This window comes from Rhamphochromis longiceps, linkage group LG19 (assembly GCF_057381845.1).
Source record: "Rhamphochromis longiceps isolate RC_006_pf linkage group LG19, R_longiceps_female_GT1.1, whole genome shotgun sequence".
In the NCBI taxonomy this organism is placed as follows: domain Eukaryota; kingdom Metazoa; phylum Chordata; class Actinopteri; order Cichliformes; family Cichlidae; genus Rhamphochromis; species Rhamphochromis longiceps.
The window spans coordinates 28,186,166-28,209,802 of NC_140575.1; the positions used below are offsets into that span (position 1 = coordinate 28,186,166).

The 23,637-nt window shown below is 39.9% G+C and overlaps 2 protein-coding genes across 6 annotated transcripts in view; one reads left to right on the forward strand and one right to left on the reverse strand.

Annotated features, from left to right (window-relative positions):
• The window catches only part of impg1b (interphotoreceptor matrix proteoglycan 1b), a 28,698-nt gene extending 11,252 nt beyond the window's left edge, over positions 1–17,446 (forward strand). The window contains exons 9-18 of one of the 4 annotated variants that reach the window (XM_085391793.1): positions 38–228; positions 311–733; positions 3,027–3,652; positions 4,168–4,257; positions 11,582–11,801; positions 12,889–13,099; positions 14,855–15,040; positions 15,154–15,337; positions 16,016–16,099; positions 16,556–17,446. In XM_085391793.1, coding sequence (XP_085247919.1) covers positions 38–228; positions 311–733; positions 3,027–3,652; positions 4,168–4,257; positions 11,582–11,801; positions 12,889–13,099; positions 14,855–15,040; positions 15,154–15,337; positions 16,016–16,099; positions 16,556–16,639 — 2,299 coding nt within the window. In that variant the 3' untranslated portion in view covers positions 16,640–17,446. The remainder of the gene's footprint in view (positions 1–37; positions 229–310; positions 734–3,026; positions 3,653–4,167; positions 4,258–11,581; positions 11,802–12,888; positions 13,100–14,854; positions 15,041–15,153; positions 15,338–16,015; positions 16,100–16,555) is intronic. The other 3 variants (XM_085391790.1, XM_085391792.1, XM_085391791.1) reach the window with 3 other exon arrangements.
• Positions 17,447–18,372: 926 nt separating this feature from the next.
• Positions 18,373–23,637, reverse strand: part of myo6b (myosin VIb) — a 51,326-nt gene continuing 46,061 nt past the window's right edge. For both annotated transcript variants that reach the window (XM_085391342.1, XM_085391341.1), the window contains one exon: positions 18,373–19,796. In XM_085391342.1, the coding sequence (XP_085247468.1) occupies positions 19,597–19,796 (200 nt within the window). In that variant the 3' untranslated portion in view covers positions 18,373–19,596. The remainder of the gene's footprint in view (positions 19,797–23,637) is intronic.

The window sequence follows — 23,637 nt, forward strand, 5'->3', positions numbered from 1 at the left end:
TGTGAGGCTTTCTGACATGATTTATCTTGTTGCCCAGACTGGAGGATGTGTCTGTACGGTATGCTGTGGTCTTTAATGGAGAAACAGAGCTGAATGAGGAACCTGAGGGTTATGTCACAAACACAGGGGAAGACGTAAATGCTCCTAAACTAAAGCACATCATTGTAAAAGCGTTAAAGCAGGAGACATCACTACCACTGGACATACAGACACTAAGCTTTGAGGCTGGTAAGCAAAATATCACACATTTACCTGAATTAGATATTAAGTTTGTGTTCAACATTGAAGTATTTTAACACTTCCTTCTCAGTAACCACAGTTTATCCAGTTGCTGAGCTCAACTTGAATCCTGTTGAGACTGTAATATCCGAGGACAACACCACAGAGGCACCAACAGAGGACAACGCTCTCACCCAAAGTTTCTTCCCCACCTTGGGAGTGATTGAAACCGCATTCGAAGCTTCTACTGTCAAACCAGAAACACACACGTTTGTGCCTTTCATCCCCAACATCCTCCCAGAAGTCACTTCTGCCTTCACAGTGGAGAATCCTTTATCGGCAGCTGTAGAAGAGGAGTCCACAAACGATGCTGCAGAGGAGGCCGTTACACAAGGAGCAAAAGTGGAGACTCTCACAGAGCAGGTGGAGGAAGCGGAGACAGAGGTGGAGGAAATACCATCAGCTGAACATGAAGAAGGAGGTGAGGGTGAATCAGAGGAGGAGGTAACAAAAGGTAAGGCTTCCTCAGGTTAAATGTTTATAAAGCGGGATGTTTCAAGAAGTGAAAGCTCTATTGATTAACCCACCAGTCTGCGTAGTGGGGATTCCATTAAGAGGTATTGACAGATAACAGGAAGAACTCAACAACGTGGCCATCATTATTGGTTTTCTATATCTTGTTTCTCTTAATGGTGGTAAAGCTGTTGAAGGATGACCTGCTGTTAAGGGCTGGGCAGCTCAGATACATAAACAACATTAGTGAGGATCGAAAAACAAAAGACACCCAGGCAAGAAAAGTAGGGAAAAGGAGCTTACAGTAAATTTTCAAAATTAACAGAAAAAGGCAGGGAAACAAGAATACAGATAGTAATATATGACAAAGTTGTTCCCGGTTGTTTGTACAGAACATTCATACTTCAGAGGAAATAGGAATGTCAGTACAATTAGATGTGGTGGTTCAGTTGTGCAGATGGAGATTTTTCATGCTGAGAGGATACATTATATTAGAACCCATTACTAAGTAACAACTTGCCGGTGGTCAAGTCATTACATTCTCATGCTGTGCAGGCCAACTTAAACCAGCAACAACTTGATTTTTGAATTCCAGACGAGTTTCCAAAGAGACTCAATATATCATGTCCTCGGGCATTGAGAGAAATGTGTATATAAAATGATGCACGACACATGTGCTGTATTATTATTTAGAGGAATGAGTAGGAAAACTTACAATGCCACTTAAGTTCACTGATGTTTAAAACCCTGCCACAGCAATACAGTCAGGTTAAGTTGTGGACCTTGAGCCACTGTAAAATTTGTATTCTTTTCATTGAAGACATTGTGTTGTAGATTTGCTGCAGTGCTTCAGAACATTTTCCTGTTGCATGACACAGTTTCAGCCAAACTTTGGATGTCAGACAGATGGCCTCAGATTTGATTCCAGATTATTTTGGTAAATAAAATCCTAGTTGATATTATTTCACAATAATGTGATTTGTTCACATGCATCTTTCCAAAGCTCTTCATAACCCTTCCTAAGGATCCGTATCTGTTCAGTCTTTTTCTAATTGCGCTTTCATGTATTTTAACATTTAACATGCTAATTGAGGGCTGTGGAGTCTGAAAGACAGTTTTTAGGGGTTGTTTTTAATTTCACTGAGCATTGCATGCTCTGACTTTGGGATTAATTTGCCAGCAGCTCTTTTGAATATTTTCTACTCGGGAATAATCTTTTTCGCTTTAGAATAGTGAATTTCAAATTGTTTGAAGATTACCTTACGACACTTCCCTTATTAATGGGCAGCAACTTTTGCTTCTCTAAGATCATTGTTAATGTCTTTCCTCCTTGGCATTATCTGAAAACACACCTGAATGCACCAGACCAGCAAACATCTGGTCTACAGAGGTTGTGAAAGTTGCTGATGAACAACTAACAAAGTGCATTTGATTATCAGCACCTGGCTGCTACTTACAGCCTAATTCCTATGGAAGATGTAAGAGTGTAAGAGTGATGTGCAAACTTTCTTTTTCACATGAGTGGAGAAATTTGGTGAGATTTTGGCATTATAGTTTGTCTTTTTAGTCTCTCTACTTACAGTTAGGCTAAGCAAGGATAACAGTTTCTTTACTCTTGTTCTAAAAGATGAAATAAATATAATAATTATACGAAGAAACAACAATAAAAGAAAAGAGAGAGCTGTAAGTAACTATGGTTTAATGAAATGGAACATGGAGTGAATATTAAAATGACTGAAGTGACTTGGCTAACAGCAACAGCAGCAGATCAGGGTATTAAATAAATGTGACTGGCATGGCCTCAGACATACAGTCAAATGATCAAAGCAGGGAGATAACAAGATCTGGCTCAAACAGCATCCTATGATTCATAAGTCGCCTGCAAGTGGTGCAGCTAGACAGCTAGTTATTTTTGTCTTCTGTGCAACAAATTTATGTGGAAGTACACCACAAAAAATTATACATAATATGCTTTTTGGGGTAAACTTCAGATACTCAAAATAAAAATAAAAATATAAGCACTGTTGCTAAAGTGTTTTTTGCATAAGATATTTAAGATGATAAGATATCCACATGGGAATAACTGCTGTAGATGAATGGTTCCACATAAAAGCTCTCCTAGAAAATTATAGTTACTAATGTAACTCAAATTCTATGATTGCTCATGCTGATCACTCCTTGTATCATCCTGGCTCTGCCTGTATTGCAGTTATGGTCATACATAACAATAAGTGTACAAGTACATTTAAATGCAAAATATCTTCTTCCTTTTCCTGCTGTATTTTACGTTCAAGAACCCAGACAAGCTGATGGGGGGAATGAGCATCCAGATCAAAAGGATGAGGACCTTTCTGTAACAACTCCAAATCTCCAGCCTAAGGAAGTTATGACTGATGCTGAGGTTTTGACTGACCTATCACTGCCTACTTACCCTATCCCAATTTTGGAGATGTCTATCACAGAAACAGCAGCACCAGTTTCCACACCATCACCACTTGAGGGCAAAGTCCAAGGCATTGAACCAGAAACAGATGTGAAGTCTTCGCCATCCCCTGAGGATGCCAATGAGTCAAGTGGAGGGCACAGTGGAGTAGCCCCGGTCTCAGTGGACCTTATTGCTGAGAGTTCAAACAGTCAAAAGAAAGGAGGACAGAGTCAGAATGGTACAGAGTTGGTGTCCAAGCCCCATGAAGTGGAAAGTGGTAGTGGAGTCGCCTCAGAGTCTGAAGAACGCCCATATGAGTCCACTGCTGCCCCAATCATTAGACAAGCCAGCACACCTCTGATGACAGCAGTGGATAAGAGCAAAGAGTTAGTGGTTTTCTTTAGCTTGAGGGTCACTAACATGATGTTTTCTGATGACCTGTTCAACAAGAGCTCTCCTGAGTATAAGACACTGGAGAATACGTTTCTTGAACTGGTAGGTACACAAGCATTTGTGCTTGATATTGTGCTTCTCCATGTTTCATTCTCATACTTGCTTTTGTAGCCCAGAGATGAAAACTCTCAGTTTCAGAAAGTGCAACCATCTTTCCAAAAAAACTGAAAGTCACTTTGTGTTAATAAAAGCACAACTGAATAATTTGCCAATCGATTAAACCCTACACGAAGAGAAATATCCAATGTTTAAATCAGGATTTGTTTTTAAAAAATGTGTTTACTTTTTATATAAAACACCTTAAAAGGGTTATTGTTCCAACTTTTTGGGAATGGGGTTTGGGAATTTCTTATTCTCTGTTTTGTTGTTCTATATTAGTGAGGAAGCACAGTGCAATAAGCCTTATCCTCACACCAGCTTTTAATCCCAAGAAGTTATTGTAATGAATTATAAAAAGTTATATTTTTCATTATTAAATGTTGTTTTCATTATTTTTGTAAAGTGAGGTAAAGCTTTAAACAATCGCCAAGGTGGTAAAATGATTCTGTTTCACTCAGACACAACACTCTGGGTCCAGAAATTCGCCAAACCCTGGAGCTTCCAGTAAATCTGGGCCTAGGAGACAGACGACTTTAGCCTCCATACCGGTATTTTTTTCCATATTGGAACTGCAATATAATTCTAATGCCTCAGAGAAAGTTAACTAACCTTTTCCAAATGCAGTAACTAAAAAATCACGACATCTCTTAACATTTCTGACAGTTCTCAATTATTCAGCTTTAAACTTAAGCTTTACTTTCAACCTTGTAGTAAATTATAGACTCTCCTGCTAGCCTGCTACAATGCATAGTTTTTATCTGTAAGTCTGATTCTGTTTAGGGGGTTTGACTTTGTGTGTTTCGCCTTAATGTTTGACTGCAGTTTTGCTTTTACTGCAAGATGTACTATGACGCAAAGTTGTTTTGCTAGTGCTTTGCTTAATGAATCATCAAATCCCAAATTTTAAATGTAGAATATGTAAAATTCAAAACCAGGCATGAGAAATTTTGTGCCGCCATGCAGACGGCTCAACAGGTTTTCTCTAAGTTGAGAATTGATACCAGTCACGGGGCATATCATGTTAAAAAGAAATAACCTTCTCATGTCTAGGTTATGTGTTCAGCATAGTTGACCATGGTGATGTTGCCAAGCTAAAAGAGAGTCACCATTGTGACACAAAAAACTCCTGTTGCATGGCCTCAGCTTACTTATCTTACCTATTAATCTTGCTTCCTGGTACAACTCTGAAGTCTAGACTCTCTTTGACTCATTGTCAGCATACTCCTGGTTTCTGCAAACAGAGGGGTGGCCATGGGTTTCTCAAAAGTTTCTCTATAAAAAACAGTAATGATTTTCTTTATTGCTCAATCTGTGTCAGGTTAGCTTAGCACAACATATCCCATTTGCCACTTGAGGTCACTGACCCCAACCAAGTAACAGAGCATCACATCACCGCTTAGGGTTGCCAACCGTCCCTTAAAAAACGGAATCGTCCCGTATTTAGAAACAAAAGTACACGTCCCGTATTGAGCTAATAAGGGACGCACTTTGTCCCGTAATACAGTGAGAATCAAAAGTAGTCTATAACTTTTAATGGAATTAACACTTTGTTTGAAAACATAATTCCCAGCCCCTCTCCTGCTTTGTGACCAATGAGCTGACAGCACACTTATGACAATTCGAGTATGACAAGTCAGATTACCGCTCATCTCATTGGTTGAGGAAAGGTCGCTTACGGAGAAAATACCGGAAGACAACCGATGACCACAACAACAAGCATGGCCAACAGGGAAACAAACGCCGACACTGCGGTGCAAGTCTCGGACGGCACACTGTGCGTCCATAAAATGAAGGTTATAACAGAAAATCTGTCGCTCGCTCTCTCTGTCTTTCACTCACACAGACACACCACCACATCAACTTTGCTAAATTGCTAATGAAAAACATTGATCAGGCAGCTGTGATTGAGCAGCAATGTAAATCCAACTATTTTCACGGTTGTTGTGGTCGTGATAATTTTGTGATGCCACATGGAAAAGGCTCGGATGAGCTTTCCAAAGTTCTACAAGTTGTGCCTCCATCGCTTGTGTCCAGATCACACGCTGCACAGCTGTGCTGCAACGTCTTTTTCACCGACGTTTACGTGTTTGCGCGTGAGCAGCTGCGGTGACACCCTCACGAGCGATTGATGATCGGGAGCTGGTCGTGAGGTGTTAATCGCTTCTCGTTACCCCACGTATACTACACGACGCACGATGAAGGCCAAAATCGGGCTGATCACCAAATCGGTCGCACGACTCAAAAATCGGCTCAAAATGGGCCAAAAATCGCACAGTGTGAGCCCAGCATTAGAGCAGCAATGTTTGTTCGCTCAGAGAAAGGAAAAAAAAAGGCTGCAAAAGTACAGGAAGGAATGGGAAAAGGAAAACACCTGGCTGGAAAAGTGCACTATAAAGCGCACTGCACTGTGTGCTGGCGCACTTTTTCCATAGGCATGCTTCTATTGGTGGGCACATGAAGAACATGAGGGGCATGAAAGCTCGGGGAACCCTTTACCAATTTTTTGTCCGCCAGGCCATGGCAGAAGCAGATATGGTATGTAAACACTGGTTTGTTTTTTTTAAACCCTCTGGTTAAGGTTAATATGGGCATGTGCAGTGAATATCAGGGCTATGTGGCCAGAAGTGTAATAATATAATTTATTTTGTGTAATAAACAACAGCAAGGATAGATGATTACAACAAATAGATCACTAATACATAAAAGTAATACATAGATGAATAATGATGATGAGTTATGATGCGTAATCATGGGAACAAGTGGGTTTACAAACAGGAGCAGCTGATTAGCTTTAGAAAAGCTGAAATAATACCTCAACTGAAGCCAACTGTACTAAATGCACTAAATGTGCACTGTTACAAGAATATTTTTCGTTCTATTGCTTTCTATTAATTTATATAATTTTAAGTTAAGTAGGACAGAGTTCTTTTAAAGAAAGATTTACTTATATTCTCAAAAGTTAAGCATGACAGGCTTCTGTTTAAGAAAGAGACCTGTTTTATTGTGTTAATGTTGTCATTTTGAGCTAAAAATAAATGGCTAAATGATCATTTGTTTCACATGTGTTCATATCACAAAGAATATGCATCTGCTTAAATCAAGTTCAAGTCAAATGGTTAAAAAATAATTTCACACACAAAAAAAGAGCTACCACACTGGGAAGGGTGAAGACAACTGGGTTGCCCGGCCCTGGCCACGAGGTGTCCCTTATTTATTTTTCAGGGAGTTGGCAACCCTATCACCGCTCATAAAATCAGTCTAGCTAGCTGTTTCCCCACATTTCAGCTCTTAAAGGTTGCCTGCAAACTTTAAGGATCCTACATTTTTGTGCTAAGTTAGCTAAATCAGAGAGAGTCATATAAATCTGTGCACCTATTTCTTTAAAGTACAACACTGAAAGCAAAACATCTATGTAGTTATCCGTGCTTACAAGCTTTGTGGGAAGTACTGCAAATGTGCTACTAGCTGACATTGCTTTGTTATTATTTGTGAGCCTGTGAGTTTAAATTTACGTGTAAAGTGTATACTTCTTCAGGTTTTATCTTTTAAACTGGGAAATGCAGTATGCAGTGAAAGTGTCCTGCAGTTAGCTATTCACCGCAGTCTCTGACATTTATTTTTGCATTGTCATTTATTTATTGGTATGTGTGATTTTTGCTTGTTTGGGGCCTTAAAGATTAACCCAGAGAGTGGCGGAGTAAATAGTAAATAAGTGGGCCAAGAAAATATAGTACAGATGTCACATAGCTTTGTGAATTTTGTATATGTTAGAAAGCAACCTAGCTCAGGGCAGTGTGAGTCATGGGACCTTGGTCTGCCTTAGTCATTGGTTGTGACCCGAGGTAAGAAGCTTTAATTCTAGTCAGTTCCAGCACCACACACATTATGCTATTAGTGGTTTCCATCTGCTTAGTGTGATGGCAGTAAAGTTTATATGGACATCTGCATGCATTTTGCATCATTTATTCTGAATGGGTACCTGTCCAAATATGCACACTGTATATATGTACTACTATTGGCCAAGAGAAAATGAAATAAAGCCAATCACAAGCTGGACAATGTTATGTTATTTTATTTGGATATTTGAGTGTATGACCTGCATATATTTTATTTTCCCCCCAAAAAAGAAGTGTACATTAGCTGCTGGCATGTATGTACATGAGGACGATGTCTCTTTAAACCTGCATTTGCTACAAGCATCAAAGAAAGAGGCATCACTTGACATCTCTGTTTAGTTTTGATGCTTGCCCCTAGGTATTTTTAGGCTCACTCAGAAGAGCCCTGCGTTCTGTGTTATGTAAAGACCTTCAAATCAAGAAGAAGCAGCAATACAAACTGGATTGTATGCATGCAGTCATGCCAGTGGGCATAGGGAACATGTGTATTTAAAAAATATATAAATATATATATTAAAAAAATATGCATAAAAATCCTGAAAGAATAACACAAACAACACTCCATCTCCAATCTTTAATGGTTGCCCAAACCCCAGTTTCTGCAATTCTCCTTGTTAATTAATGTATTTAGCCGTTTTCAGATGAGTGCACTGGTAAGTATTTACTATACTTAATATATTATTTTGTCAGCACCCATTAGGATTTTTCAGTCTTCCTTTAAATGGGCTTTTTAAATAAAGACAGGCCCCAGTGTATCCAGGCGGGGTTATAAATCACTAAAACAATAACGAAGAAATGTCAAATAATGCATATGATGCAGCCCATTTAAATGGATGCAGTGTTTTCTTTGTTTTGTTCAAATATACATGAACAATTAGCCTTCATACCTTTTACCACACTCCCCCATTACTCCTGTACCTACTGGTTTGTGAAGCAACCAATAAAACTGGATATGGAGGTTGGAGGGACTTAGTTTGATACAGCAAATCAAAAAAATTAAAAACTTATGGAAGCAAAATACTTCTTGGGACTTTTGACACAGATGCAGGGATATTTCATTTGGGTTTTCCAAAGCAAGAACCAGTAGATACATGTGTAACCTCAGAGAAGCAAATGTGATTGTGTCAGACTGATGAAATCATAGTTTGTGCCATGCATCCTGCAGAGGTTTAGTGTATATGTATATATATATATATATATATATATATATATATATATATATATATAACATGGCAATTTAAAGTATCTTTAGCGTCTCAGTACAGACTCTAGTGAGAATTCTTGTAAAGAAACAAGCTTTGACCTTGCATGAAAGTCAATATAGCTGGATTGGTCATCTAAAGTAGGCGATTATAACTCAACGATTTTCTGCATTGAGACAAATGGATGACCAAACAACAGTGTGAATGTGTATTTATATTGCAAGCTGTGGCCCATTTGTTCTGGATGGTGGACCCTCCAGTAGCTACACCTTCCTTAGCTAAGACTGTTAGCTATAGGGAGCTAGCTGAGAGTAAACTGCTTGTCAATGATAAGTGAAATAACCAGATCAGAGCAGAGCTCCTTAAGGCCTCTTATCTCCCTCTCAACAGCCAGGCCTGCTAAAGCATCGTAATCTCTCTCCCGCACACTGTGGTGGTTTGATGTTTGCCTCATCTGTAGTGAACATGGAGTGGCTTGAAGGAGAGTGGTTCAGATCGATGGACATTGATGTAGGCCCATTACTTGAGCTGGTTGACTTCCTTCCTGCCTAAACAGCTCTGCAATCATTGGTTCGAAGTCCCAAAAGATTGGCTTCTCACTTATCTGGACTGCAAAGTCTGACAATGCGGGGATATTTTAAACATGTCTGCATGGGAAGTTAACTTTAACTTAAAGCTAAGACATGGCTGTGTAAATATAGAGTTCCAGACAGGTGCTGTGTTGTGTACTGCCTTTTAAAAGAAGAAGGCAGCACAGACGCAGTGAAGCCAATGTGTTTGTGCTTGTTGAGTTTTGTTGGCTATTTGGACCAATGAGTTACCTTATTGCATTTATTTGTAAATTAACACTTTTACCATCAACTTAACAAGTTTAACTGATATAAATCCCCCTAGTGTCAGGTGGCAAAGGAATAGCAGTTATCTGTGCTCCCAGAATCCTCTGTTCTCAGGGTGTGTATGTTCAATATTCTGGTGTTTGGGTCAGCATTATCATTTTACATGTGCTATACACTATAAGCAACTATAGATTATGCTTTTATGGTTCTCATGCGTTGTCCAAATACTGACATATAGCAAGATCCTTGGAACACTGGACCCTTTCCCATTACATGCCATACAATATAAGCCCGGGGACCACGGGACCCCGTGGAGCATATGCGGGTGGCTGTAGCTCAAGACTTCTAATTAAAGTGTAAAGCACTTTGAGTTGTTGATAATACCAAAATTGAAGTAAATAAACTCATCACATTTATGTAGAACTCGAGAGATCGTGACCCTTTTTTATATTTCTCATACTTCTTTGTCATGTTTCCATTATGTATCATGTAAATGTGGAGAACAACCTAACAACATAGCGTTGTTCCTGCATCACTATAATGTTTTTCTGAGACAATCAATCCAGCTGTTGACATTTTAGAGCTTTTTAATTAGAGAAAATATAACTCAGTGTAGAAGTTTGTCATCGGGTTTTTCTGCCTGGCTTTTTGTCGCATGGTTACCATTGTGAAATATTCTATTTGAACCCAAACATTATTTTCCCCCTTAACCTTAAAGTAACCACTGTAATGAAACCATGAAGGAGAAAACCAAACAGAAATAAAATCAACAAATTAACAAAGTAAAATCTAATCAGTGTTGATGACAACTGTAGACCTACATGGACTTTATTTTTTTGATAGGATTTCTAAATGAGTTGGTGCTTGGGTTCCTCACCTCTTTTTCCTTAATTACCTTAATTAATGACAGCTCAACAACATGGTTGGTCAGTTAGGTAATGTAACATCTTAGGAAGAGAACCAGCATAGGAATGACCCTGCAGTTACTGCTAAATATGCTAAGCAGGCCTACTGTATGTAGTTTTTTCTTTCCTTTTTGTGTCATTGTAATTCGTTTCTAATTAGATGCTATGGCATTAAAAAAAAAAGGAAAAAGTTGTAAAAAACAAGTAGGAACAGCAGCAAGGCCTCTTCCCAGCTAGCATGAAACAGATTATTAAAAAAATGGATATGATACGTCTCAAATCAGTCTTGACTATGCTTCTCCTGTGCTTTATGTTTGTGGGGCAGTGTTACCACAGTAAGGCTGTAGTGATGCACAGATACTGGATCCAATAAACATTTACTGTCTGCCTTTGTGTTACTTTAAGGCACTTTAGATAAAAGCTTTCACTAAACAGTACAGTATATATTATAGATAGACTTGAGTTAGCTTTGTTGTAAGTGTATCATTTTTTGTCCCTGTGTTTTCTGACTGTTTTGCGACTAGAGTTAGCATGATTTGTGTTCTTATACTAATGCCTATGAACATAACCCTAATTTTATTCTGGATCTAATTACACAGCCTGAGCAGTGATGCCAGGATTTCATGCTTGCATCAAAATTTAATTATGAACTATTCATAGTATTAACACTGCAAAAAGTGACCTGAATAGCAAATTAAAAAAGAAGAAGAAGAAAAAGCTGTTGTATCATAGTGGCAGAATTAAATACTTCTCCTCCCCCGGGACTTAATCTCAGGAGGGAACAGCTCTTTTTTGACATAGGGTGGCACGTGTCTGGCATAATTTAATTACACCCAAAAATCAAAGTGAAGAAGTCCCTTTCTCTTCTTGGATCAAGAAATACATTTGTGGGATTTCCCCCCCCCCCCCCCCCCCCACAGATTACTAACTTTACTAATGCCTTTTAAATAAACATTGAAAGAGAACTGCTAAATCAAATACTGAAATAGGAGCTTCTCAGAAATGAATATGCTTTTCCTCTCATTCTCCACAGCTTTTGCCATATTTGCAGTCCAACTTGACGGGATTTAAGCAGCTGGAAATTCTTAACTTCAGGAATGGAAGTGTTGTGGTAAACAGCAGGATGAAACTGGACAAGCCCGTACCTTATAATGTCACAGAAGCAGTGCACTGCGTGCTTGAAGACTTCTGTAATGCAGCTTCCAAAAGGCTTGATATTGAAATTGACAGTCGCTCCTTGGAAATAGAACCAGGTGAGATGTTCTTGCTTGTCCACTGCTCTGATTTGGTTCTTCTTTGTATTTAATAGAAAATAAATAATAAGTATACACTGATTAGTGTGTAATTATGTGTTCTGACAAACTGATGTATTCCCATGACCTTGACCATGACAGAGGTCAAATTATATATGACCATTTAACATCTGTACATGTGTATTTCCATCCTCTTTCTCATTATGTGTTACTCCTCCAACTCTTTTCTCATTTCCACACCGTCCCCTTCCCATCCTCAAGTCTCACCTCCTGAACTTAAGTCAGAACTAAAACACATGAAAAATGCATAAACTTGTTTATTTATCTCTGACATTCTTGCTATTACCTTTTGTAATACAACCTTCCTGTCTCCAGACATCTGACATAAAGCTAGCTAAACAACAAGAGCTGGTTCTAAGCTAACGTTACGCTAGCTAATGTTAGGCTCAACTGTCCTAAAAATCACACTTTCCCAGTTTGATTACCTCTCATATCATATGAGAGGTTATTCACTAAATGTTTGAGTCCAACAATGTGACAACTGAGGTAAACAGCTAACTGACAGTCCAGAGTTGTTTGTCCTAGAGGGCCACCATAGATAGTATTATGCACTTGAATTGGAAGGCGTAAGAAAACAGAATTCAGCTGATTTCAATGTGAAATCTAATGATATCTAGTGGCAAGATTTTACACACTACTTTTAATTTTGTGTGTCTCCAAGCAAAAGCGAGATCACAGTTCATTCCCATGTTGTGTGAATAAAATATGCAGGCAAGGCATAGGGAACAAAAATCCTTAATCTGCACATGCAGTGAATTATGCTTGTCAATATCATAAGGTTCGTGTTTATCTGCTGTCTGTTCACAGACTGTAACAAAGGTGTTGTGTATTGTGAGTTCATGATCGCATGGAGCCATATTAAAAGCACACGAAACAGAAAGCAGACACCTCTTGTCATATCAGTCAGCATGCCTTCTTATTTCCCCTCTGAATCTGCAAACATGGAACGACTGCATTAATGCTAGTGAACACTCAGCCCTCTGTCTATATTTCTTTCACCTCTCTCTCCTGTTTCCGTTGGTTTTAGCTGACCAGGCAGACCCCTGCAAGTTCCTGGCCTGCAATGAGTTTTCACGCTGTGTGATAAACAGTTGGACCAACGAGGCAGAGTGTCTGTGTGATCCGGGCTACAGCACAGTGGACGGGTTGCCTTGTCAGAGCACTTGCACCCTGCAGCCAAACTACTGCCTGAACGGAGGCCTGTGTGAAATAATCCCAGGCCATGGAGCAACCTGCAGGTACACACAAGCTGATAAATGAAAGGAAGCACAAACAAAATGACCTTAAAGTTTATACTAGGTCCTTATTTTTTATTTTTTTTTTTTAGCTGTGTTTGGATTTGATCCCTGATGTCACTTTCAGAGCCTTGAAGTTGGAAATCCACCATGTTTGTTTTTATTTTTCATTTGTTTTTCTTTTCTTTTTATCTTTATCCTGAATTGTAAGGCTGATGTAAACGTGTTGCTTTGTGGTGTACTCAAGGACATCCATCTCCTGAGAGCTGCTTGCTGAAAAATGTTGAATTCTACAACTGTCTTTAACAAAATTTAAAGAGATGCATCTGGAGGCAGTGCAGTAAGGATGAAAATGTGTATTTATTAATAACAATTATTATTATAGTTAGGCATCCAACTCGTAAAGGCTTTTTTAATTGTTCACAAATTTATCTTCAAGGATCATTCAGTCATTTATCAAGAACGCTACATATCTTTTTAATAGAAAGAATTTTTAATGTTTATGCAAATTTATACATATGCCATGAGGTATGTATTGAGACACAGGAACCTGAAAGCAATAGTGAGCTCTTTTGAACACGTCTCAGGAAAAAGAAAGCAAATTTTTCATTTTCTACTATGAAAAATGTCATTACCTTCAAAGGGTGCTTCTTTCTAACTTCCAGTTAGGTCTGCAAATCTGGACAGCGACACAATTTTCATAATATGAGCTCTGTATTTCACAGTAATAGATTTGTAATTAAATGGCACATTTAAGTACAGAATTTCTTTGACCCCAGGGTTTGAAAAAATATACCGTTTTAAAGTTTTTGCAACTTTATAGACTGTATTGCAGACAATTACTGTCAGAATTCACAGTGCACTCGCACGCACGCACGCACGCACGCACGCACACACACGCACACACACGCACACAGTGTGTTTTAGGTCACTGTAATGTCAAGTTCCATGCAATGAACTATATTGCATTTGGCAGAATCAGTAAAAAAAACCAGCTTTTTTTAGGTTCTCCTGTCGCTTCGTCACTAAACACTCAGTGACTAAGTCCCACTGGAACGCATGGCCATGCATGTTCCACAGGTGCTGAACCTCATTAACCATTCTGGTCTGCTTCCGTGCTTTTTTCTTAGCATCATTCTGTTACACGTTGATCTGAATTCCTTCTGTCTTCTAGGTTTTTTTTCGATGTTTTTGAAAGGCCATTCACTATGCAAAAATAGCCTTTCTATTCTTGAGGCTGATGAATGGTTTTCACTATGTGGCGAAGCTCTCATAAAGTCGTGCCTTTGTGGAAGAATGTTTAATGACATGCCCATCTGCTGGAGAGTGTTTTTGACTTGGGGTGAGGTTGTTAAGGGGTTTTCTTTACCAAGTGATCATCCAACACAGTTATCTTGCATGGCCTTCCAGGCCTTTTTAATTGGCCAAGCTCAACAGTGTGCTCTTTTTGTTCTCAGAACGTACCAAAGCATTGATTTGGACATTTTTATATTCCTGCCCACTCTCTTGTTTCTTGTACTTGTTTTGTTTTTTTGCAACCTATGCAAGGCATGTATCACTTGAATCGAAAGCTCTTTTAATCCCAATTTTGGGTTCGCAGTAACAGCTTCCAAGTGAAACGTCACAGATTTTTTTTTTGCTCAACTGATGATGAAATAAGAAAGGCCATATTTGGCCATAACTGTACCCAGTTATTATATATTAAGATTTTATTAAAATATTGTGCATAACTGCATGCATTTTTCTCATCTCTTTTAGATGCCCCGTGGGTAAATATTGGCACTACCATGGGGAACGCTGCAATGAGCTGGTGTCAGTGCCGGTAGACCCGTCACTAATTGTAACCTGCCTTGTGGGAAGTCTCTGCCTTGTTTGCGCCGTCCTTGGCATTATAATATTCATCAACAAGAAATGCATAAAAACCAGAAAGGCTGTAACTTTGGTGTAAGTATGAGCCCTATTTTGTGTAGTTTGTTTTTGTATACGTGACTATTTAGTCATTTTGTGTGGTATAGCCTACTGTTTCAAAAGCATTCATAATCTCCTTTACATTGTAGGCAGACTCTTGCCCCTTATGCCTTTGAGAATACTTTGAGGGAGAACCCAGTATTTGAGAATGACGATGGTGTCTTAACTCACGTGTCCACATTACCATGCCCGTCAACTTCTGCTTCCTCCCAGTCCCAACACTCTGAGCAAGAACATTTTGCCTCCATTGAAAATATACATCTGAGTATCGAGGTACACTGTGCTGCGTCGCACAGAAGACTAAACCAACTAAACTACTAACCTCAGCTCTTTGGCTACTAATAACTAAAATACTCCAACCAATTCTGTTCTAACAAATACGTTAGTATTATTTAACTTAGAGCAAACTTTGGGTTGATCTCCATCCTTCCATGCATTTAATCTAGGCTGACTTTTCATTTGTATTTAAAATTGCTCTGATGTATCTTCAAAATATCTGCCATAGACTGACAATCTGCTCAGGGTGCAGCCACCATGTCAATCCAAGACAGCTGGGATAGGCTCAGTGACCCTCAATTGGATGAGCAAAAGAAAATGGATTGATTGGTGGACGAATTACATTACAATGTGAAAAATATACTGCAGATTAAATCATTCACTGGGACTGAACATCCTCTGGTATATTCAGTAGACACTCAGAGGCTTTTATCGACAAAATGAAAGAGTTAACCGCATGATCCATAACAAAAACCCAACCGCTGTGTGTAGTTTTAACAGTGAACTGTGTGCTGATTGCTGTAGGTAGAGTCTCCTGGAGTAGACCCTTGAATAGTTAAGTGTTTGCTTTCATTTGCCTTTTATATGTTTATCCTGTTCAAATGCCTTTGTTTTAATAATACATTATTGAAGCGCACTGTAAATATGAAGCTTTTCTACTGCCTGCCTACACAGATCCCCAGACAACTCTACACAACAAGATCAGAAAGATTAGTCTCAGAAATGGTGGATTTTCATCACTGTATACCACACAATGAGGTAAGGAATATAAATGCACAATGTAAAATTGAGCTGTTATAAGATGTAGAATACATTTAAAGTTATATGCACTGATATTACAATTTAGGTGTTCAATAAGATTTAAAAAATAAGAAAATGTAATAACTTTAAACTGTAAATATTTTACAGCTATATGATGTTTGCAAAAGGTAAACCATCCGAACAAGCAACTGTTTGAATGATTTTTCTTTTTACTCACAAACCAAATCACTGTTGACATTTGTGCAATTATCGCATTAACGCCTTCAAAATAAATTCTAGACCTCTGAGTAGTTTCAAAATAAAATTGTGCCCATCAGCACTTCAGCAGCGTGCCTTTTATCATGTACCTTATGATTTAAGCAGTGCAAGCAAGTTGTAGATGCAGTTTCATTTTGTCATGTATAATTCCACCTGAAATGAGTCCGTTTTTATTTTTGCTCTTGTCTGTTCCAGACGTGGCGACTGTCAAATGAATACAGAACGTGTCATGTTTTAAGGGCATCGGATAATGAATGTTTCGAAGTTTCAGTTCTCTGATGACTCCTTGTTCGTTTGAAGATCCGTCAACGCACTAACACGGTGCGAAACAGGAGGGAGGAAAAAAAAACTAATGTTGCTGTCTAACTGTATATGGGTGCAGATACCGTAAAGCAGTGATCAAGTTTAATTGTTCATAGTGATGAAAGTCTCTTGTTAGACAGAGAGCTATGGATACTGCTGTGCACTTAGGTTGTGTTCAAGTGGAAGCTAATATTTATTTTATATAATGAATGGTAGGAACATTTCCTGTATACCCTTGACAAAGGTTTTTCTTTCCTCACAATGAGGTATTTATTATTTACATAAATACAAGGTGTTTACCACCACCTTGCTTACAAAAGGTGGTATCTTTTGTTTAGACTTTATGATATTGTTTACGGCAATGCCATCTTTAACATTACTGTGTTCCAAAAAGAGACTGAATGCATAAAGTATTTGGTCATACTGCATTATTCCTAAAAATACTGGCGTCTGTACCATTTACAATTTTTAACCACTAATCATGTGTCCATTAATACCAGGACATTTGTTTTTGCACATTCTATTTAAAACAAAAGAATAAAAAGTTTTTGAATTAACAAAAACATTTTTCTTTGTTTTGGCAGCTCAGAGTGTGTTAGGTCTGTGTAATTTGATCATATGTAAAGAACGAATAAAGAATGAGTTTAAAGCCTGACGTCAACGAACTTGGTTTTTGAAATAAAATCAAGATTATTGTGTTTATGAGTCCTAAAGCACCGTACAGTATACTCCTCTTACAGTCAATTCACATGTACTACTAAGTCTTTACGCAGTCTTGTAATTCTTCTTTTTTAGTAGTTTTCAGCAATTGTTCTCCAGCCTCTTTGTGCGTTGGCTGAACCCCTGTTGTGTCTACACATAACAGAAAACGTTTTTAAACCATTAAAAAAAAAAAAAAAAAAAGACACATTGCTATTAGCAACCTGTTGCAAAAACACAATTTTTTCCAGTTTCTGTAGTTGAAGCTATGAAAACGCCAAAGTAACGGCAGTAAGTGGTAAGAGGAGTTTTGGAGCGATGATTCCTAGTTTGGAATTTGCACTTTTTAAAATTGTAGTCAAAATGTACTGAGGAGGTCAGGAGCGAGGTGCCAAAGTGCGTTTCTACAGCCATCTGTAAAAGACGCTGGAGCCTCTGTCATGGTTAGGGGGAACAAAAGCCTGCTAGCATCCAAAGCAGAGCTTTAAACATCCTTCAAGAAACCTGGAGAACCATTCCTAAAGACTACTTAAAGAAGTTATGAGAAAGCTCCCTAAGAGATTTCTGGCTGTGTTAAAGAATAAAGGTAGTCATACCTAATATTCACTTTCAAGCTCATTAGAATTGTAAAAATGTTGCTTTTGCCTTGTAAACTGTATTTCTATATATGTTTGCACATGCTTTAATAAATCAGTGCACCTATTTCATATTTTTATAGCAAAATACAAAGAAATAAGGGGTGAGCCAAGGCTTCTGCAAAGTCTGTACATTGAAACAGCCTAAGATCCTTGAGTTTTAATCCTGTTGATCACGTAATTGGACTCACGAGCATCAGCTCGGTGACATCTGCAGTGTGTTAGCGTTTGTTGTTTAATTAACCTACATGCTAATCCTATTATCAGGAATTATCATCAGAATGTCAGATCCATTTACTGAGCACTGACCATTAACAGCTTGTTTGTGAATATTTGTGAATTAATTCGTGATTTTTCAGCTGTGTAAAATAACTTCAAAAGAAAAAGCAAATCCAGGAATATATTTATTTTCTACAATCTTCCAGTTTCAAGGCCAACATACAAGAGAAAACCAAAGAAAAAACACATAAGAGTGATTCAATAGTTACATTACTCTTGACTACTACATTTTAAACAAAGATTGACCCTTGAATAAGATGACTGAAACATTCCTGGCATAACCAACTGAGGAGTCAAGTAATCAACTTAAGAAAATACTACATAAACACAGCACACACACACGCACGCACACAAATGACTGGCTGTAAAACAACCCCAAACCCAGAAAACTGCAAACATGAAAACAATTCCCTCTCAGATAACAAATGAGCAACAGTACAAAAGAAGTTTTTTCATGAAATTCCGTTGAGTTGTCAGAGCTCGTTAATGAATAATTAAATCAACTTATTATTATTCTGCCAGAAAAATGTATCCTACTTCATTAGGCTGTGTTGTGAGCAGTTGTGAGTATGACTTATAACATTACAGTCTTCTATATTTCACCTGTGATATTTCACATTATTACATTAGATGCACATAATCTATACAAAGTGAATTTAATTTGACTCTTGGTTGTATGGCCTTGTATTCATGATTGTCACCTTTAAGTACTTTAATCTGACAAATAAATGTGGTGTTTTTCATTACTGTCATCTCATACGAGCAGCTAGTGCATGGGCAATTATTCATAGCCACATCGCAGCTATTTATAGACACTAAATGGCAATTATGGTTGTAATATTCAGAAAACTCAAAGAATTAGAAGACAGTTATAACCCTTAAAAGTACGTCTGCTGAGGTTTTCATGATTTTGTCTAATATATTGTTGCTTTTGCAAACCATTAAGGTTTCGGGTTTATAGCTAAAAAGGCTATGCACCACTTAAGGCTTCTGTGATGTAATGTTATTGCAATATAAGGTCTCACGGTCGGATATTCTACAAACATCGATTGAGAAAACCCCCCACAAGTCGTTATGCTACATCACTGAGATGTTCTACTGCAAGATGTAAAGAAATGTTGAAAATCTAAAAATAATAACAATAAAGTAAATCATAAATTGTCTACAGAAAGAGTGTGTTTAGGGCACCTTTGTCTGTGATTACTGTGGGTGCAGTGTTCTGCAACCTGACTGTGCATCTTTTATATTTGTCTGTGTATAGTGTTGTGTTGTGTCTCAGGACGTAGACCAAGCTTTTGACTTTTCCCTTATCTTGTGTGTTCACTTGAGGAGGTTCTGAAGCATGGCGGTAGCGTATGTTGGGCGGGCCTGCTTGTTCTCAATGGCTTTCTTCAAGTACTGAATTCCATCACAGCGTTCCCAGATTTCTTCAAACTGCCTGGGCAGGATCTCTGCCCCTCTCTTCCGGGTCAAACCGGTCTCCTCCAGGCTCAGCTCACACATCTCCATGTCGTCTTTGCCTGAGCAGCCAAAGGGGAAGGATAAAGATTTACTAGCAGTGCATTCACTTGGACACTTGACATCACACAGTTTTAGCCAGAGTCATCTATTTATTAGACTACCACATGCCCATGCTTGGCGTGCTTGCGCTGCTGGCAGTAAACTGAAAATGATACAGTGCTTTTATAAGGTGCTAAAGGTGCATAAAGCAAAAGAATGGGCCGTTTTAGCTCATTGTTAGGTGGTTGCTTGGCAACGTGATGACGTTATATCATATCATGTATAATTTAACTTTTGTGGAGATAAATGAGATGCTACTGTCGTAAAATAAAAGAATAGGATGCTTTCATATGGGGTTATAGGTGCATAAAGGCAAAAACAAGTAAATATAGCCTGATGGTAGATGGTTGCCATGCGAGCTAGCTTACAGTGTTATAATATATTATGTGTAACTGCTGTTCTTTGGCTATAAATTTGATGACACTGTGGTGACATAAAACAGATATGATGCTTTCATAAGGCGCCGTAGGTTCATAAATGCAAAAAACAGCCGGCTGCAAATCATTTCGTAGGCAAGATGACAATGTCTGACAGATAATGTAATAATATGTGATTATCAGGGACCTAACCAAATTTGGTTGCTAAACTCCTAATCATACATTAGTTGGCAGCCAAAGAAACAAACAAATAAAAACACAAACAGAGAGTTCATGACTTCCAGGAAGATCATGTAGAGCTAAAATAGTGATCTATATATCTCATATATATATCTCATATATATATATATATATCTCATATATATATATATATATCTCATATATATATATATATATATATATATATATATATATCTCATATATATATATATATATATATATATATATGAGATATATATATATATATATATATATATATAAAAAAACACCCAGCACGCCCCTGCGGGCGGTTTATCCTTCAAGCTCGGGTCCTCTACCAGAGGCCTGGGAGCTTGAGGGTCCTGCGCAGTATCTTAGCTGTTCCCAGGACTGCGCTCTTCTGGACAGAGATCTCCGATGTTATTCCCGGGATCTGCTGGAGCCACTCGCCTAGCTTGGGAGTCACCGCACCTAGTGCTCCGATTACCACGGGGACCACCGTTACCTTCACCCTCCACATCCTCTCGAGCTCTTCTCTGAGCCCTTGGTATTTCTCCAGCTTCTCGTGTTTCTTCTTCCTGATATTGCTGTCATTCGGAACCGCTACATCGATCACTACAGCCGTCTTCTTCTGTTTGTCTACCACCACTATGTCCGGTTGGTTAGCCACCACCATTTTGTCCGTCTGTATCTGGAAGTCCCACAGGATCTTAGCTCGGTCATTCTCCACCACCCTTGGGGGCATCTCCCATTTTGACCTCGGGACTTCCAGGTTATACTCGGCACAGATGTTCCTGTACACTATGCCGGCCACTTGGTTATGGCGTTCCATGTATGCCTTGCCTGCTAGCATCTTGCACCCTGCTGTTATGTGCTGGATTGTCTCTGGGGCATCTTTACACAGCCTGCACCTGGGGTCTTGCCTGGTGTGATAGACCCCAGCCTCTATGGATCTTGTGCTCAGAGCTTGTTCTTGTGCTGCCATGATTAGTGCCTCTGTGCTGTCTTTCAGTCCAGCTTTGTCCAGCCACTGGTAGGATTTCTGGATATCAGCCACCTCCTCTATCTGCCGGTGGTACATACCGTGCAGGGGCCTGTCCTTCCATGATGGTTCCTCATCTCCCTCCTCTTTCTTGGGTTTCTGCTGCCTGAGGTATTCACTGAGCACTCGGTCAGTTGGGGCCATCTTCCCAATGTATTCTTGGATGTTCGTTGTCTCATCCTGGACTGTGGTGCTGACACTCACCAGTCCCCGGCCCCCTTCCTTCCGCTTAGCGTACAGCCTCAGGGTGCTGGACTTGGGGTGAAACCCTCCATGCATGGTAAGGAGCTTTCTTGTCTTTATGTCAGTGGCTTCTATCTCCTCCTTTGGCCAGCCTATTACCCCAGCAGGGTACCTGATCACGGGTAGGGCGTACGTGTTGATGGCCCGGATCTTGTTCTTACCATTCAGCTGACTCCTCAGGACTTGCCTGACCCTCTGCAGGTACTTGGTGGTTGCAGCTTTTCTAGCGGCCTCTTCATGGTTCCCATTCGCCTGCGGGATCCCCATGTACTTGTAACTGTCCTCTATGTCTGCAATGTTGCCTTCTGGTAGTTCAATCCCCTCAGTTCTGACTACCTTCCTTCTCTTTGTTACCATCCGGCTACACTTCTCCAGTCCGAACGACATTCCAATGTCATTGCTGTATAGCCTGGTAGTGTGGATCAGTGAATCGATGTCTCGTTCACTCTTGGCATACAGCTTGATGTCATCCATGTACAGGAGGTGGCTGACAACTGCTCCGTTCCGTAGTCGGTATCCGTAGCCAGTCTTGTTAATGATCTCACTGAGGGGGTTCAGGCCTATGCAGAACAGCAGTGGGGACAGAGCATCTCCTTGGTAGATCCCGCACTTGATGGTGACTTGTGCTATGGGCTTGGAGTTGGCCTCTAGTGTTGTACGCCACATCCCCATTGAGTTCCTGATGAAGGCTCTTAGGGTCCCATTGATCTTGTACAATTCTAGGCATTCCAGTATCCAGCTGTGGGGCATTGAGTCATAGGCCTTCTTGTAATCAATCCAGGCAGTGCACAGGTTGGTCAGTCTGGTCTTGCAGTCTCGGCTGACTGTTCTGTCTACCAGTAGCTGGTGTTTTGCGCCTCTGGTATTCTTGCCAATTCCTTTCTGTGTCCCGCTCATGTATTGACCCATGTGCCTGTTCATCTTAGCCGATATGATGCCTGACAGGAGCTTCCATGTAGTACTGAGGCAGGTTATTGGTCGGTAGTTGGAGGGGACCGGTCCCTTCTTGGGGTCCTTGGGGATCAGGACCGTCCGACCTTCGGTTAGCCATTCCAGGTGTCTCTCGTTAACTAGCAGCTGGTTCATTTGTGCTGCCAGACGCTCGTGGAGTGCAGTCAGCTTCTTCAGCCAGTAGGCGTGAACCATGTCGGGCCCTGGTGCTGTCCAACTCTTCATACTGGAGACCCTTTCTTGGATATCTGCCACTGTGATGGTTACTGGACCCTGTTCAGGGAGGTCGCTGTGGTCTGCCCTCAGATCCTCTAGCCACTGAGCATTGCCGTTATGGGTTGCATCCTTCTCCCATATGCTCTTCCAGTATTGCTCCGTCTCCAGCCTTGGTGGTGCTGTTCTCTTATTGTTCCCTTGCCACTGAGAGTACACCTTTGCTGGTTCTGTGGAGAACAGCTGGTTTATTCTCCTGCCTTCTATCTCTCTGGTGTACCTCCTCAAGCGGCTGGCCAAGGCTGTGAGTCTTTGCTTGGCAGTTTCCAAGGCCTCAGGTATGGACAGCTTGCTGTATTTCTTAGGCACCTTATTTGTCTTACCTTTCTGCAACTCCGTTAGTTGGCTAACCTCCCTCCGTGCTACTTTGATCTTGCCCTCTAGCCTCCTTCTCCATGGAGGGTACTGCCCCTTGTCGCTGTTCAACTTGTAGCCAAGCATCTCACTGATCACTGCTGCCGTATTGTAGATCAGCTTGTTAGTGTCGGTAATCGTGGTTGTAGGTATTGCCCGTAGTGCTGCATTAACATCATCTAGCAGACCTTCTGAGGGTACTTCACGTAATCTTGGTAACCGGCTACGGGGGATCCAGGTTTCAAGCTTGGCCATGATCCTATTTTTCAGGTCAGTTCCTCTCACACTCAACGATCCTTCTCCTATCGCACTTGGGGCTATGTACCCAATCTCGGGTGGGGGTGATGATATCGCCCCCCTGAC